This window comes from Anopheles merus, chromosome 3R (genome assembly GCF_017562075.2).
Source record: "Anopheles merus strain MAF chromosome 3R, AmerM5.1, whole genome shotgun sequence".
NCBI classification, from domain to species: domain Eukaryota; kingdom Metazoa; phylum Arthropoda; class Insecta; order Diptera; family Culicidae; genus Anopheles; species Anopheles merus.
In genome coordinates, this window is record NC_054084.1 from 3,403,536 (window position 1) to 3,421,126 (window position 17,591).

The window sequence follows — 17,591 nt, forward strand, 5'->3', positions numbered from 1 at the left end:
AGCGAACCGTGTCTTTTGCACAGTAATTTAACTCTACTTTTCTGCTCTTCCCTCGCTCCCATTACAGGATGGCAAAATCACCACCGACGAATTCAAACAGGCCGTCAAGCAGACCTGCGTTGGCAAGCCCTACTCCGAATTCCCGAAGGTAAGTGTAACTTTCGAAAGGAAAGAAATATCCTTCCCACAAAAAAAAAGCGCTGGAGCCGCTTCGCAAAGATGGATGAATGTTTGATAACCGTAACTGATAGGCCGGCAATATATAGGCACACCTCGGAAGCGTAGTTCTTTTTGTCCTTATTTTGTTTTCCATCTTTCTTGTTTCTTTTTTTCTTCCTTCACCGGAAACTTTGAGCAAAAGGCATCGCCTTTTCTCCAGAGGGGAGCTTCACATTAAAAACAAAACCCAAAATATTTTGTTGTGTCATTTTGTGTGTAGAGAGAGAGAGAGAGAGAGAGAGAGAGAGAGAGAGAGAGAGAGAGATCTTTTCCATCTTTTTTTTTTGTTTCATTTCTCAAGCGACAAATGTTTGAGTTTAATTTGTGCCCCTTGCCACTGGTGTTTCGCATTCGACTGTGCGTCGCTTGCGAGCGGAAATCGGGACATTAGGGTACGGCAAACACACATTTCAACAACTGAGATGTTGCTTCCTTGGGTTCATATTGCTCCCTCCTCCAGCTCCACCCCGCAACCGTTTTTCTCCCTTTTCTGTTTCCATCTATCAAGTACGAAACGAAGCGAAGAAAACGCCATAAATATTTGATCGACTTTGACTCGACTGTCACAAAACCAGTCTGATGATCCTCCCGTCGTCGTCGTCGGGGCGCGAACATCCGTTCGTTCATTCGCACATTACCTTTCGCTTCAATTTTAATGAATAGCTTCAGCTTTTAGCCCGGACCGACTGGGTGGGAATGATAGCCTGAACCCGGGCATTAAAGCGACTCACTCACGGTCACCTACTACTCCAGGCCAAGGGGACGGCCACCATGATTTCTCTGGCAAATGGATTCCGCATGGCAATGGTTTTATTTTGCACAAGCAAATTTGCATAGAACTATCGCCGTTTTGAGTACTTTTCTGAGGTCCCCACCGAGTCAAACTAGCGCTACTTTCACCTTTTGTGCGCCCTCGTACAGGTGCGCAAGGCTATTGTTTTACTATTCCAACAAACCAGTGGGGAGCAGTAGTTTGATTAAACAATGCTCACACTACCCCATGACCTTTGGCGTTTGCGCTGAAATACGCACACACACACAGGGAAGCGGTACATTTTTGACAAATTGCTTTCTAACAGAAACTTTCACCGCTAGTCAGTATGTAATCCACACACGCTCGTCCGTTTTGGTTTGCTAATTTCGAAGCGTGGTTGAAACGGCAATTCGACACTCTCTAACAGTGTAACCATCGGGTTCCATCAGCTCGAATCGATGCATCCATCCATCAACTTGACATCCCGTCTAATTGGGATAAGTTACTTCACTACACACGCGCCATGACAATTGCACAAATTACAGACCATTTGCTCTCTTCCCGCTGCGGGCAGGGTACGAACGGTGGTTGAATTTCGAAACGCCTAATCCAGCAAACCAGCTGGGGCGTCCGTCTTTGGGCGTATTGGCGTATGAGTGTTGAACCACCGTTTTCCGCAATTATTTCGTTCCGAGTTGAGTGCTGGAAATGGGATCGAATGCCTAACCGCCACAGTTGGTCGGGAATGGAGCCGGAGATGGATGAATGTACCAACATTGTACCAGCGCAGGAGAGGGAGGGGAGAAAGAAACGCCCCGGACAAACCGATACGACGGCACACATAAAGTCTGGCCCAGAGTGCAGACAAACCGCACCCGGCAAAGTTTAAAATAACACGCTTCCAATAACAGGCTCAACTCAAACAGGCTCACGCGTTTACCTTTTGCTGCCATCTGCCTACAGCACATGCACAAAGTTTTCCTCGGCAAACAGAGAGAACGAGAGAGAGAAAGAGAGAGAGAGAGAGAGAAACGGCGGAGGATGCTCTTACCGGAAGTTTGGTTTTTGGTTAGTGTGCGAATGGAAGCACACGAGCAGAGCACACAGAGCGGAAGAGCGGCAAAGATACCGAGCTGTATCGATACAAGAACTTGTAAATCAGCGTGTTTTGCCATTTAGCTGCCGCTCGTGCCGCTCGCAAATGTGTCCCGCGAAGTGGCAGATGGAAATTAATTCCAGCACGACGACCACGACGGCCAGACCCGGGAGCGATTTGTTGTTTTATGCAAATGCACTCGTGTATTTGATTGCTGAGTGATTAAATTGCTGTATTATGGACAGTATTTAGAGCAACGGGCAAGGCCACCGCGGACCCAAGACCGTCGGTTTAGTTGGTCGTTTGGCCGGTTGTTATCATTCAACCACACACACACAGCTAAACTTTTATTTCCACACGGCGAATTCTTCGTGCGCTCTCTACACTAAACCGATTCCGTTTCACCCGGGGGTGGGATTTACTGCGATATTCGGTTTCACATTTCGATCGGTTTGTTTACCCGGATCAGACTCATTCAAAGCTATAACCGTTCGTCACGCGAGTCGAGTCGGACTTCGACAGGGCCCGGGAGGGAGCGGGGGGGGGGAGGAAACCACCAAGAGGCGGCGGATGCCGTCCTTAACCATTTGGCTTCGGCATAAAGGGGGCACCGTAAAATTTGATATTTTATTAAACTGTTTGTATAATCGACTTTACGGCGGGCATGGGCAGCGGTGTTCGACCCGGAATAGAGTCATGTTTTTTGTTTGCCACCAAACCGGCCTCCATTTGTCGTCGAAAGGAAAATCCAGATGGAGACGCATGGTGGTTTTCGGTTTTGGTTGAATGTTTTTCTCATTGTTCTACGACCTTAATGGCCCACCTTAACATGAAAAGGAGCCGAAAGAAGAGTTTTTTGGATTGGATTGTTTGCGCATGGTGGATTACAACAGTATTCGACTCCTCACTCCAATAAGAGATTCAGAGTAATCTTTTACCACGGAAGAACGAAACAACTCGTAGGCGACCCTGCTACTGTTAATCAATCATTTTGTGGCAAGTTGTCGGGAGTGAAGCATATGTTAACTCGTCCACCCACCACACACACACACACACAGTTCCCCCAGTTTGTCACCATTTGCTCTGGCGGTACTCATTCTTCGACTAATTAACGATCAAAATGTAAACGATTCGTTCTTCTCTGCACAATCCACACAACAACAACAACACCATCAATAACAAAAAAATGATCACCCGAGGAAGAATACTACACCCAATTTTCCTCCCCGGCCGGCCGGCGGCCCAGAGAGTTTGTAAGGGTGGCTTTTTTAATGAAGGTGAGCTAAAAATATGTCGACGCGTTCTGTCACACACGCACGCACGCACGCGACACGATCGACGCTCCCAGTACTCGGAAATTTGGGTGAATTCTTCCGTGTTCTCAAAAGCCAAAAACAACAACAGCGACCGAAATCAAAAACACGACATCATGCCCATGCCATGCCGCCTGTGGCCACCGCATCAGGTGCGTACGTTATGTCGGTTGATTTTCGAAAGAGCCTTTTAAATTTAAACACAAACGACACAGAAGCGAACCCGAAGCCGCCGGGCCGATCCCCTCAGTTGACGCCGCCCCGCCAAACAACAAACAGTGGGAAACATCTTACTCATAATAGAATGTCACCGGTATTAAGGTTCATCACTCGCTTAAAGATTGGGCAAGAGGAGGAGCAGGAGGAGGAGGAGCATGATGAAAAAGGAGGAGGGCACCCGGAAAGCGAAAGTGTAGAATGCATTATTATCTGCCTGTGGGTGGAAACGAAGAAAGAAACGCGAAGGAAACGCAAAGGTTTGTCGACACCAACGCCACCACCGCAACAGCAGCAACAAACATTCGGGGCCGGCGTCAGTAGATAAATTAAAATTTATGATGCTTCGCGTGCTTCTTCCCCCCACCGAGTGCCAGATGAAATGATGAAAACGACATTAACACGACCGATCGTCGCATTTAACATCATTTCACAATAGAGCTGTTCGGAGGTGAAAGAAATAGTATCACGACCGCCGAGAGCATGGAGTACACATGGGCGCGATAAAGCTAGCAACACAAATTGCACATTTTGTTCTAGTTTTCTGCTCAAATTCCACCAATTCGATGTACGCATGGCAAGGCTAATTTCTCGCAAGGTCGCTAAAATTAATCGCCTCACCCTGATCACATCTAACGCGATCACAGACCACTGTAAAGAGCACAGGAAAGGGTCGCATCTACGCTACTAAAATACGTATAAATAACCAACCAAGACAAAAACACGCTCCTCCGCTGCCCCTCCGTGTTTTTGCCGTCCGGCACAGTCCGGCACACAAACAGTGGAGGGATCATAAATCAGTGGAACGAACACGCTCAGCGTTCTTAGCGCGTTGTTGTTTAGCGAACTCTAGTGTGCCCGGGGCCATAGCCGGTGACGCTTTGCAATGTGAAGAATGAAAACATAACCAGGGCTTACTGCTTTTGCGGGGCGCCGCCAGAAGGGTCCAGAAGCAGACAGCTACAGTACGACACCAACCCGATGGAGCAGATCGGTCGGTTGAGGATCTCCCGGGCCTGTAGGGAACGGAACGGAATTTTAATTTGTTCTACCGGGCAAGTGACTCTTTTGTCGTCGTCGTTCTCGTTCCAAAAAGCAAGGCTTGTGTAGGTTCAAAAAACGGCCCAAGGCTGCTTAAGCGCCACACTGTCCGTGTCCAGCGGAGAGCAGGAGCAGCAGGTCGAATTGCATTCGACCATAAATTCAATGGACAATGAATGATGCCAGCTACAAGCCCAATGAGCGCTGTATAGCGCTACCACATCCCGTGGAGCAGCTTCGTCGGGGCGGCCATTGAACGGGCTTCCTTTAGAACGGTCGCCCACAAGGGTCACCGTCGCCGCAGCAGAAGAAGAAGTGAATCGTAATTTTGGTTTAAAACCTGAAACAAACTCCGTTTCCATTAGCCCAGTTTTCTTATAGTATGCCGGCCAACGCTCACACACCGCCAGCGCTATTAGAAAAGGGTCGGCTTTAAAAACACATGCACACAAATCGCAAAGCGAATGCATAGCGAGACGAAGAAGTTCGATGTCTCTGCGCCATGGGACACACATTAAATGGTGCAAAATTCCTTTCTTGGCCCAAGAACGAACGCAATGCGGAAGCGCACCGTTTAGAATGGCAAATTGATTGCATTGCAATTGGAATGTTCCTGGCTCCGATGCGATGCATGCTTTGGGGGCGGATTAGGATTTTGTGCAAGCTTGTCTTGTTATTCCCCCTTCCGCTCCCCTTCCATTCCTAGATGAGCCATGCTCATCTTTGATGTCTCTCTCTCTCGAGAAAAAAAAAAACTTGAATGTCCACACATTATTCCGCAGTTCCGAGTATGCATCTCACAGGAATGGGAGGCGGCTTTGGCAAAGGTTGCGACCAATAATGTGAGGAATGATGTTTTTCTAAATCCCATCCATTTGTAGAGCAATGGTTCTCTACCTGAGTCTCAGCGTAATTGGAACGTGAACAAACCAGGCTTTAGAAATGTAAATATGGCCACATTTTACGCATCGAAAGTGATACCATCCACCAGTTCATACGACGGTTTCTTATGCCTCAATGGAATCACAGAGCTCAAATTAATAAGCTCCTATTTTTACGGTCATTAAACAACATCCTCTCTTTTTGATCGTACGCAACATGTCGCGAAACTTATCGCAATCACCCATGCACCAAAATTCCGTTCACGTTAACTAATTTATCATATTATTTTTTTACTTTCCCCTTCTAGGTAAGTGATCGTTTTGCAACAATGTGTTAGCTGTACGGGTGGAGTATGAGGGGAGAAAGAGATAGAGAGATAGACCAACGAAGCATGAAGGTAAGGTGGCGAAAGTACCCAATGCGTGCTCTGCATCGAGGCATACATTCGGAGGGTTAAGTTTATTTTACAAACGTTTCCCTCCACCCCACCCTTTTCCCACCGAATGGATCGCTCAAGTGTGAGGAATCGTGCGAAACATCTTCATACGCTCATGCTTGGCGCCCCAGGGACTCGCCGTACCGCGGCCCCGTGCGCTCTGTGTGGTGGTATTAAATGTAAAGTAAATATAGCAAACGCAGCAATTTTATTGTTCCACGCATTCTCTCGCTCTCGGTAGAACTTCACCCAGCCCCCAACAACATGGATGGCTGTCACGGCAGATGATGAGGAATGTGCAAGTGTGTGTGTGTGTGTGTGTGTGTGGCAGTGGCGGATTAAGAGTATCGGGGGCCCTAGGCGGTAAGACGAGTTGAGGCCCCCTGTAAATGGTAAATGGTGTGGGGGGGGGGTTCTGGAGGGGGTGGTAGCGGCACTGGCTGTTGGGATATTGAACAGTAAACTTGAACTGCCGTCGGGGGCCCTACGATCATCAGTCACAGGATCTAAAATTTGTTCGGGGGGGGGGGGGGGGGTGGTGCAATTCATTCGCCAACCTCGGGGCCCCAACGTCCATCCTTCCAGGGCCCTTGTCGCTAGTCCTCTGTCCATACGGCATACTATAAAATGGCGATCCACGAGGCCCCTACATCGGCGAGGCCCCAGGCGACCGCCTAGTCCGCCTACCGTTAGATCCGCCACTGGTGTGTGGGGGAATTTACTTCACAAAACTCAACCGCCGGAGCCATGCATGCACTTTGATGATGCTGCCGCGGTTAATAATGAAAGTGTTCCATGAACTTATCATGATTCTAGGGGAAAAAAGTACATTCACCTTACTGATACACCGATGGTGCAATTAAGTGAAACTTGCTTTGGACCGTTTTCCCAAGCAATAAATGCATTCAGCATGGAAGTGTGTACCAAATGTGGTACTGTCATTGGTATTCACAATTGATCAATGCACGGAAACGTTTGCCAAGCATAGTCGTTTCCGTTATTCCTGCTGATGGATTGAATAGCTATAAATTAATCAAAAAAAAGTTTAACAATCTTCAAAATGTCAATTATTGTAAAAATAACCGCTATTGAGTACTTTTTCCGTAGCTGAATCAGGGAAAGAGTAAATCAATAGAGACATTTTATGAGTTTTCCAATGCATCCAACCAAACACGAGAACAGTTACATATTCAATCGCATCGCTCTTCATCGATCGGCATTTTTATCCCTCTTTCGCAAAAGCATACTTCAAAGCTTGTTTGTTCGATTGTCGTGGTTGGATTTGCCTCGATTTTGTCTGTCATGTTTGCAGATGTAGTTTATGAGTATTTGTTAACCGTTACCAATATCATACGTACGTAGAGCGAAACATGGCGCTTTAGATTTATGAACACATGTAGCTAAACAGCCCCAAAACCCCTGATATAAACTGGTTATAGCTTTTATTTTATATCTACTTTGCGGTTCGCAATGAATACCGACCCTGTCCACATTATTGTGTCAGAAAATGGAGACGAAAAGACATTTACACTCACTCTAGTTTTTCGTTGGGTTGTCGCGCCGCCGATGGGATTTATTCACACACTTTCACTGCAATCAACGGCGGGGATATCTGCGCTCATCAATCCGGGGGTGATTTTGTGGCCGCTTATCGGTTCGATAGCACCAGACCACCGACGCCATGAGACCCCTCGACGAAAGGCCTCGACCACGCCACGTCGAGTAGCGGTGGCTTTTCTCGTCGCCTCGTAGCCTGCCTGCCTGCCTGACGACGAACCACTCACTCAAATTGGTTTGACCATAAACGTTAATGCCGAGGCTTCACCCGTGTGACACAATGGAGCGACCGAGCTGCTGCTGTTGTGGCACATAATTAAAAGTGGCTGCGGCAGTGGTCCGCAGCGATCGATGAATAGCAAACCGGCCACAGGGAGGAAATGTGAATTTAGCCAAGTTTGTAGATATTAAAGGCTTTGACAAATTTATTTTACCACCTAAAATGCTCTCATTATTTCGGTCAACGGTCGTATCTGCATTTCCATTTCATGTGCAAGCACAGTCAGCTCATTGAATATTCTGTCGGGCAGGATATTTAAGTGTAAAGAATACATAAAAAGTAAATAAATCGTCTAAGACTTTCATAACTCGCTGCTAAATAACTCACTTAAGTTAGACGGCCATGACTGCGTAATGGTAATTAGTAAGAAATGTCTACTCAATTTCAAAGCGTAATAAGAATAATGGAAAAAAATGTAACTTTAAAGTGTAGAATGCAATGTCCTGATAACCTAGTAAAGTAATTCAAATTTTACAAAATGTCACAGTTAGAAACAGTTCGTGATAGCTATGAAATTTAGTCCTTTTTCAAAATAGATGTGCACGTCATAGGTCAATGGCTTTACCATTCGTTATCTATCTCTCTATGAGTTCTCGTAATAAAAAAACTGCGATATTACTGCTGCTACTTATCTTTTACACCTGAATGTGTTCACTGTATCGCCCTTTTTTACGTTATACATCGTTCTGTAGGCGATGAAGGCCTTCATTGATGCCCACTACAAGATGATGGACATCAACAACGACGGTCTGGTCAGCATAGAGGAGTACCGTTACAACTGCATCACCCGTCTGGCTGTTGATGACATCAAGCTGGTCGATGATTCCTACAACAACCTGGTCAGCGTAAGTATCCTTGTCAGCTAGATGAAGAATTTATGAACGAATTGGGATTTGCTGGAATGAATCAAGAAAAAGCTCTAGAAGTATGTATCTACCATTTTCCACTAAATGTAATGTGTTTGTTTCGTTTCGATTTTCCCAACAACAGGAGGAGGACAACAAGAAGGGTGGCATCACCCTGGAGAGATACCAGGAGCTGTACGCGCAGTTCATGGGCAACGAGAACGCCAAGTGCCCGGCCATCTACCTGTACGGCCCAATTCCGGAATAAATTTTTGTTCCACCAACAACTAATACCCATCATCAGCTCAAAAGATCAACATCAGCATCTTCGGCACATCCACCCATAGAGTAGAGGCAAGAGACCACCACCACCATTTTAGACATTTATGCTTAGATAAGCTAAGACGTTGTGTGTACCCCCGTCAGGATGCACCGTTGCTCGATCCTACCATCCTGCGAGCGGCTGTGTATCCTGAACGACAACACACTATTACAATACAATATGAACGGCAATGAACAACTGAAACACATCCAGGAATATAGCAACGGAAAATGGTAGCGAAGGTACACGCAGCACCAAAACAATAACAGCAAGGCCGAAAAAGCACCATCCATTTTAAGAGGAAACCTCAAATCGCGCCGTGTCTAAATCAACTTCTATCCATCTACGTTCCATCTGGTAGATTCGAATACTAAAACATCTCACCATCGGACGGCAGGGGTTTACAGCTACGCGATTTTCTCTTGATTGGGAGTGTGTGCCCAAAACTGGTTTGTTTAAGCATAGATGGAGCAGAGATCTGTAGAATCCCCGGCAAAACACGCGTTCCTTGCACCAGTTGCCATCGAACGCCGTCGTTTGGCCGGAAGGTTAGGCATGTGAAGACTTCAAGTTATATATGACGGTTAATGCATATAGACCAAAGAAAAACCAAATACCAACAAAAACATCCACTATGAGAGAGAGAGATAAGGAAGAAATCAAAACCAGCTTTTTTCCCCCGTTTACATGGAAAAGAAACAAAACGGAATGGATTTTTCATAATAAAACAATTCATCTACCAACCAAGATCACGCGGATATATGAAGCCTCAACTAAATTCTCGTAAAAGAAACTACTCTATTGCCTTCAGATTCGAATGAGCCCCACCACCACCACCACCACCATCCGTTTAATTCAGTGGTCGAACTATCAATACACTTGCAACAAACAAATAAATAACACAACAGCCTAACAAAACGCTACCGGATAAACTCAACACAGGCCAGTTTCTCTCAAATATTATAACCCAATAACAGAACGCTCTTTTCTTACCATCGATTCAACAGCAACAGGAAACCCCCGAGGAGCCAATGGATGTTTTCGTCCAGTTGAGACGTTAGGGCAGAGGGAAGAGCCCTTTTCTTAACGTCTACCCAAAGCACTGTTGTTCGTGTCTGCCTGGATACTGCACGGTGAGGACTCTTCTCTCTGCCCAATTTCGCGTTTTCGTCTTCAACTGAGTTCGAGGCAGCTGTTGGATATCGGGGGTTGTGCTGTTGCCGCCACGTTCTAAGCACTTGAGAGCTACTACGTCCATTTTACTTTTGATCGAAATGGGCGATAAATCAGCCTGATCAAGACAGAATAGCATCCAAAGTACAAGATCCTTAGCCGTTCAGTAGAATGGGATGAACACCAACATCAAGCTATCTATCCAATTCCTTCCACATTCCCATTCTGCTTGGATGCTACAATGGAAGGACCAACTACTTTTTACCCAAACTATCCCCAAAGACACCTTTCCCCTGGGGAGTTCTATCGCAAAACGACAGGGACGAAATGAGAGCTATCATATTTTACTATTATTTCGTTTTTGGTTTGATCCAGTGTGATCGAGCTTCTAGAGATCACATTTGTGTGTACATAGTACAGCCAACTTTCCTTACACTGCGTAGCGTGTAGTGGATGGGATGTTTTTCCCATACAACCTACCAGAAAAACGGTCACATATTTTTTGTGTGTTCCCTTTTCTTCTGGAGCTGGTAGCTTGCGGGGGAAAAACAACACACACCCATGCGCCTTGCAAACCACGCTATACGCTACATTCAATGTTTTCTCTTTGCATAAACTATATTAACCACACACCTAGTTTGTTTATCAAACCGAGAAATTCAGCATAAGAAAAGCTTTTACGTTGTACTACTACTCTGTGTAACACTGTTTACTACTTAACGCGATTCTGCTACTAACCTCCATATTAGCACGTAGATGGTTTTTAGTGTTTACGGTGTTTTCAGTGTTGATTCTTACTCATTCACGCGTTCGAACAAACCCAACCAGCAAGTATACGGGGATGTTGTGAATGATAATAGCCCAGGTAAAAAGCAAAAAATACAAAAAAAGAAAATCAAACACTTACACTACACACGACAAACAGCAACAAAATGCCCACAACAACGTACTAATGTATACAGTACGCGATATCGTTTTACTCTTTAATGTTTATAGTTAATCTTGTTTGGTTTGAACATTACTCGTTTTTGCTACTCTTACATATTGTTATATTATTCACTCGCTAGGTTATAGACAAGCAAAACAGAAAAAAACATATTATACTATAATCTAAGCATTGAAATAGCTAAGTGTGTTAGAAAACTGTTATAGATGATACGTTTTTTTCGCCCTTAAGAAATATTTCTCGCCTCCTTCTTTGAAAGTTTGACAACTATGAAACAGTAATGGGGCGGTTACACCTCGCACAACACCAGAGGTTGTTCCGCGGCCGCCCAAAATACCATCCAGAATCTCACCCAACATCGAGATTGACTACTAAAAAAAACAAGAAACATCTTTTTTCTATGAGGTTATGTCATAATGTTCGTTTGTAATACCATTCAATTATACCATCTTTGAGGAATAGAATAGAAAAGCAGTAACATCAACGACAGCAGGAAGAATATATAGAAATAAACATAATAATACCATGCTTTTACCATTAACATCGGTAGCCGTAAAAGCACATCGAGATAGGGATATATAGATTGAGAGACAGAGACAGAAAGAGTGAGCAGAAGCAGATCCAAAGGCAGATAGCACACGCGCAAAACGCGTGAAAACTTTAACACCATCATTACAACTAACTAACTGCAAAGTCGCGATTGGAAATGCAAAAGCCCCCAGAAACAATCCGTCAATAAACAGCTGATAACGGAAACCAAAAACCCAACATCTCAACAGCAGCACTCCATCTGTGTGCCCTTCAATGGCAGTATCCCCTTGCTGCACTACTTCCTAGTACTACTATTTTTAGGCCAAGAAAGATGATAAGCCGGCAGATATCCTTCCATGGAGAACATCTTTGATGTTTCACGAATGAAAAGGCTCGCAGAGAATCCTTCCACTATTACGAAGAGTTTGTTTGATTTTTGTTTTGTTTTGCTGATATAGATTTTATACCGTCACTTCGTATACTCTGAGTAGTTTAGCTTCTTTTATGCTGTTTGCATTTCCCCTTCCATGGACCATGGTTCCAATCAAAGTTGATGATTGAAAACCTAGCGAAAGAAATCTAGTGCTTAGTTACATGTTTGATGCATCTCATTACCAGCAGCATAGAGAATACATTTCCCACAAAACCTTGAAAACCTTGTTTGTTAACAATTTCCCATTTTGCTCAGCAAAAATTCGTTTAAATATTATCATCATTTTGCATTGTGCGACGGATTGGCCAACGGAGTGAGACTCGTTGAAACATGCAAGATTTTGTTTTTCACATGCGACATTCACACATACCTGGCACATTTTGTGGTAAAAGATTGTCCAATTGATGTCAACGATGAAGCTTTAAAAATTCGACAAAAAGTCATTTAAATTAAATAGAGATCAGAGGAAAAATATGATGAAGCATGCCAAAGCAACACAACCAACAGCACAGATGTCTGTTTTATTTCAAGATCGATGCTAACCGAACCTAGGGAAGAGTAGATGCAAATATCGTTTAGGGTCAAAGTTCAAAGAAGACGAGGACGAGGATCATTGAAATTTGGAAATTCAACATCGAAGAGTAACAACAACCAAACAACAACAGTTAAACCATTACACGACTATTCATCTACAAAGGAATAGAGTGAGATCAGGCGTATCAACCTCGCCCATGACTTTAGATACGAGCTCACCAACATCAATTATTCCTAAACAACGGGATCTCACTAACACTTTGTTTGCATCTACTCTCACCTAAATTACCTTAAATCCAGCCGCTCCTAAGTGCAGTGTAAGTATTGCTACGTCTAAAGGAAAGAAATTATCTCAAAATATGCACTCACCAGGACAGTTTTACAGCTCACTGATGACTTTCGACACCGTTTTCATGTGGTGTGTTGTTTTCTTTTTGATTCTGTTTTTTCTCCTGTTCCGAAACGACCTTTATGCCAAACATTTGCACCATCTGTTCACAGGTATTACGAGTAATACGCTCCACAATACCATTCTTTTGTACATGGGGTATTCGGGAATACAGTTCCTCATAATCGAAACCTCGCGCCAGTGCGTTGCGTATCTCTTCCATCACAGGGAAATGGCCCTCTTCTATGCAAAAGAAGCTGTAAATGCATCAAGTACGGCTTAGAACGGCTTGATCAACTGCAAACAAGTAACTTCCTCTTACCTTGGATACCTTTCGTTGTAGGTATACTTCTTCTTGCGATACTCATCCTTCTGAGGGTGTGCAATATGCATTTTTAAAAAGGAAGAAAACACACTTTTTCATTAATACTTCCCGACCGAACATGACTTCAAGACATACTTACGCTCTTTGAGAGATAGGTACTGCCGGTCCACTGGGCAGATACTATTGAAGCAAACTTTTCATTCAGCCAGGCTCCGTTTGACTGTTTCAGAATAATGTCCAAAATATTGAGCTGCAATGAAAGGAGCGTTAAATTCGTAGTTTATCTTCAATTCTCAAGGGTTCCCCCAGTTATCACACCTTATTGTTGATGCACATTATATAGGCGGGTTGTTGCGAAACGAAATTAATTAGCCTCGTTAACCTGTCGGACTCTGCCCTAGTCCACACGCCTCCCTTCGAGATTAAACAGGCCAACGAGGCTCGAACTGCCTGCGCCGGTACAGTGCCGAACGAGGTGGCCAAAAACTTCAGATGTCTATAATCCACCAGCTCCGTTAAGCCCGTATCGATGAAGTGCACCTTCACGCGGCTCCCGATCAGTGGTCCCACGATTCTTCCCCGCTGCCAGACTTCCTCATACAGTACGGCACAGTAGAGCCCGTGCTGCACCTTACTCGTCTCCAGGCGCCATCGATCGGATCCAATATGGTTATAGCATTCGTTCAGCTCGTCGTACAACTTTTCGACCAGCGGCTCCTGGGCGGCGCTACGCAACCACAGCCGATTGGGATTGAGCATGTGAAGGACCCGCACGTTTGTGATCTCTCGCTCCACGAAGTAACTGAGCACGTCAACCTTGGGAATGGTTCGTGATAGACCCATTACTTCCGAGGGCATGTCCAGCATGTTGATCCAATCCCACACGCTGCTGCGCGGTTTCGTTGAAGCAATGCTGCCATCGACATGTTCACAGGATTCCTCCATGACCACCGTGACGGGTTCTTCTTTTTTCACAGTAGGTTCTTTTGACGCAGTAGATCCTTTTGTCGCAGTAAGTTCTTTTGTCGCAGTAGGTTGTTCTTTCGCAGTAGATCCTTTTGTCGCAGCTGGTACTGGTTTCGCAGGAGTTACTTTCTCCTTCCCTACGGGAGCTATCTTCAGCGTAGACTGCGAAGGCTGTTTAGGAGACCGATTATCGTGACCGCTGTGTCCGTTCACATTTTTAGCTTCCATTGGCAGTACAACATGTGCTTTACTGTGATTTTGTACCCATCCTGCACCAGATGAATTAGGTCTCGGTTTTTGCACACTGTTATAGTTATTGTTCTTGACGTCTCGTATTTCCGGCACCCGAAAGACGGTTGAGCAGTGTTTTTGTACGTTTTCTTTGAAACTCACATGCAACTGGCGCCCTTTTCGTTGGCCAGACCTGCGGGTATTCTGCAGCAATTGTTCCACGTGGGCCACGGCCGGGGTGGAAACGTACTTAACCATTGTGCGTCCGTTGGCACTGTAAACCTAATTAACAGGGACGAATTAGGCATATTGAACTGTAAGTTTCTGGTTGAGTATCACATGCGCCACGTACCTGCACCGTATCCGTTAAGCAGCACAACAGATGATAAACGCTCGGGTAACCGAGCCGGTCGAAGGGGATACGGTAGCCTTCCGTGTTCCGAAAGTCTCGTTCCAGCTCGGTCAACGTCAAGCAATGATTTGGATGCGACATTACCAGACATCGTATTACCGGCTTTAGCTTTGCTAACTCTCGGCTTTGGTCCATCGTACCTTCGCTTAGAACTTCAAGCAACGCTGTGTTATTTACCACTGATCGATTGAATGTACTTTGTTGTAAATTCAAGATGGCCTCCTGTTTTGTTTACTCGCGTGTCGATCGCACCCGATGATGAGCTGCTGCAGCTGAAGATTTGGTGCTGTGCACACAGCACGTTTCGGCTTCAGTAAAATTTGAAAACAATATTTTTTTAAACTGTTGCAATGCCTTTGGAGCTGCTAAAGTACGAAAAAACTATTATCTAGAAACATGCATTTTCAAATCTCTCCTTAGCGTTGCTATAAATTCGACGCGATGAAATAATAAACCAAAACTAGCAGCCATTGAAGTGGAATTTACCCGTCTGCAGCATCCCAAAGCTGTCAAATTTACTGCTACCACTACAACAGCACTCAAATTCAGCACTTTTTATCCGGAACGAAGCAGGACGCACACTGACTGCCGTATGCTGACTGAAACGTTCGCAGGCTGGCGCAGTTGGAAGTTGCGCCTGGAATTGCCTCTGAATCCCTCAGAAGAGCATTCAGAACTGGTTAAAACTAACTGAAATTAGTGAACAGTGGCTGTGGCATTACCGTCTGCATCACAATGAAGGAATTAAAGGCAATCCTACGCTCGCTGGTCATTTCCAACGCCGAGCGGGGCATGAGCGAGTCTCAGCTCGATCGAGACTTCAAAAGCCTTGAAGGACGCAACATACCGTTCCGTGAACACGGATTCCAATCCCTGGATGGTATGCTGCGTACCATGACCGATGTCGTAAAGGTAAGTTTGTGCATTTAATGTGCTTGGTGTAGTTGTCAAATTGCTCTCGTTTGCTTCTGCAACAGGTGATGGGCATCGGAACTGGGGCCACAGTGTATCCGGTCACGTCGGAGAAAACCCAACACATCCTCGAGATGGTAGAAAAAAGCAAGAAGAACAAAAAGAAGAAACCGAAATACACTGCTCCTTACGTTCGGAAAACAGCGTCGAACCCTCTGCCCAAGCCAAAACCAGTAGTTGCGGCAAAGAGCAACGGTTACGGCAAAAACAACAACTACAACTACAACAATAACAACACCAACTACAACACTAACAACAACTACCAGCACAAGGGTACAGGACGGGCCGCGAATGCCGGTCAGAAAAGGCCTGCAACGGCATCGTCGTCCAACACAAAACGAGAAAATTTAACCATCACTATCCCCAACGATGTAAACGAACAGTTCAACATGTTTTGGAATGCGATACAACCGGTGCTCAATACCTCATACGGTCAGAACACGCGGCAGCATCAGCAGCAGCAGTCGTGGGGCAATCAGTATGGCTACTACCAGAACGCACAACAGTACCAGAACAATTGCAACGGTACTCAGCAACGTCACGCCAATAACCAAAAGCCCGGACGTAAAAGACAGAACGAGTGGAGCAACAAGCGAGCCTCAACGCCGTTCTACGGGAATGGCAACGATTTTACTAGCGACTGCTGGAACAGTTACTACTCGCAGTTCTATGGGAATGAGCATTTCGGGGGCAACTTTTTCACTGGAGGTGGTTGTTATCCGAGCCTGCAGAATTACTATTCGAGCTACGGCTACGGTAACTTCCAGACCAACATGTACAACGATGGCGCCTGGGAGTGTAATTACAATGCCTGTTACGGCTACGATCAGTACGGATACTTCCTCCAAGGTATGGGAAATAATTACTACTAAATTTTAGGTGCTATGGATTGTCGGAAAGTTGAAATGAAATGTTTAAAATTTTCCTATTAGAAAGGGAAGGGAACCTGTTGGTTATGAAACTTGGAACAATTTGAATTTGAGGGCAGTTTAGGAGGGTATAATAACACATCTGTAGGAGCGCATGTAGCCCCTGCAGATCTTCGAATAGCACCACTCGTATGAAGAGGTTAAAATGAAATGGAAAAATCTGAACTCCTAATGTCTTAGCTCCGTTCTGCTACCCTACAGTTCGGCCAGTGCCTACTAGTAAAAACATTCCACATTGTTTTATTTGCTGAACAACAGAAGCGTCTCCAGCTGGTTTGGGGTAAACAATGTTTCATAATAATTTCCATGTTTTTAATGGATTCTTTCTTTTCCAATCTTTACAATTCAGATCGGTCAGTTTCCTTAATTTTATTTTTTTCATTTTCGTGTTTTTTTATTAATTTATAATAGCAACAGGTTTTTGTTCTTTCGAATATTTGCGCTATCATTTATTTGAGCTTTCACATTCGTACCAGCTCGTTTGATACTGTCAATTGTCAAGCTAAGTGCCAGAATTGCGACCTATCGAAGCAATACCAAAACACCAGAAAGCGTGCGAAGTAACACCAGAAATATGTAATTTTCCCAGCGCGGGAAAAGTTACGAACTATGATATTGGTAGGTAGATCTTCCTTCGTAGTTTTTGTGCGAAAAAAACGTTGAATGGAATGATACAGCCAGATAGATAGAGTTAGTAAGGCGTGGTAAATGTGTTAACATTCTGTTTGTAAAATGTTTCTTCTCTAGAAATACAGATGAGTTTAATAAAACATTGAAATGTTATTACACC

The 17,591-nt window shown here is 44.8% G+C and overlaps 3 protein-coding genes across 4 annotated transcripts in view; 2 read left to right on the plus strand and 1 right to left on the minus strand.

Annotated features, from left to right (window-relative positions):
- Positions 1–9,708, plus strand: part of LOC121595187 (sarcoplasmic calcium-binding protein 1) — a 26,619-nt gene extending 16,911 nt beyond the window's left edge. The window contains exons 4-6 of the mRNA XM_041918929.1: positions 68–148; positions 8,487–8,639; positions 8,785–9,708. Of these exons, the coding sequence (XP_041774863.1) occupies positions 68–148; positions 8,487–8,639; positions 8,785–8,907 (357 nt within the window). The 3' untranslated portion in view covers positions 8,908–9,708. The remainder of the gene's footprint in view (positions 1–67; positions 149–8,486; positions 8,640–8,784) is intronic.
- Positions 8,493–15,179, minus strand: LOC121595186. Of its 2 annotated transcripts, none has more exons than XM_041918927.1 (6): positions 14,841–15,179; positions 13,610–14,770; positions 13,431–13,541; positions 13,289–13,338; positions 12,948–13,223; positions 8,493–8,690 (listed from the first exon to the last, which is right to left on the minus strand). In XM_041918927.1, the coding sequence occupies exons 1-5, from the start codon at positions 15,033–15,035 to the stop codon at positions 12,965–12,967; spliced, it is 1,776 nt and encodes a 591-aa protein (XP_041774861.1). In that variant the 5' UTR covers positions 15,036–15,179; the 3' UTR covers positions 8,493–8,690; positions 12,948–12,964. The 2 variants fall into 2 exon arrangements, with proteins under 2 accessions (XP_041774861.1, XP_041774862.1); XM_041918928.1 differs by lacking the exon at positions 8,493–8,690 and adding an exon at positions 12,563–12,592.
- A 189-nt stretch (positions 15,180–15,368) lies between these two features.
- LOC121598069 (putative mediator of RNA polymerase II transcription subunit 26) lies at positions 15,369–16,869 on the plus strand. Its single transcript, XM_041924603.1, has 2 exons — positions 15,369–15,812; positions 15,878–16,869. Exons 1-2 carry the CDS (start codon positions 15,636–15,638, stop codon positions 16,742–16,744), a joined length of 1,044 nt encoding a protein of 347 aa, XP_041780537.1. The 5' UTR covers positions 15,369–15,635; the 3' UTR covers positions 16,745–16,869.
- Positions 16,870–17,591: the final 722 nt, after the last annotated feature.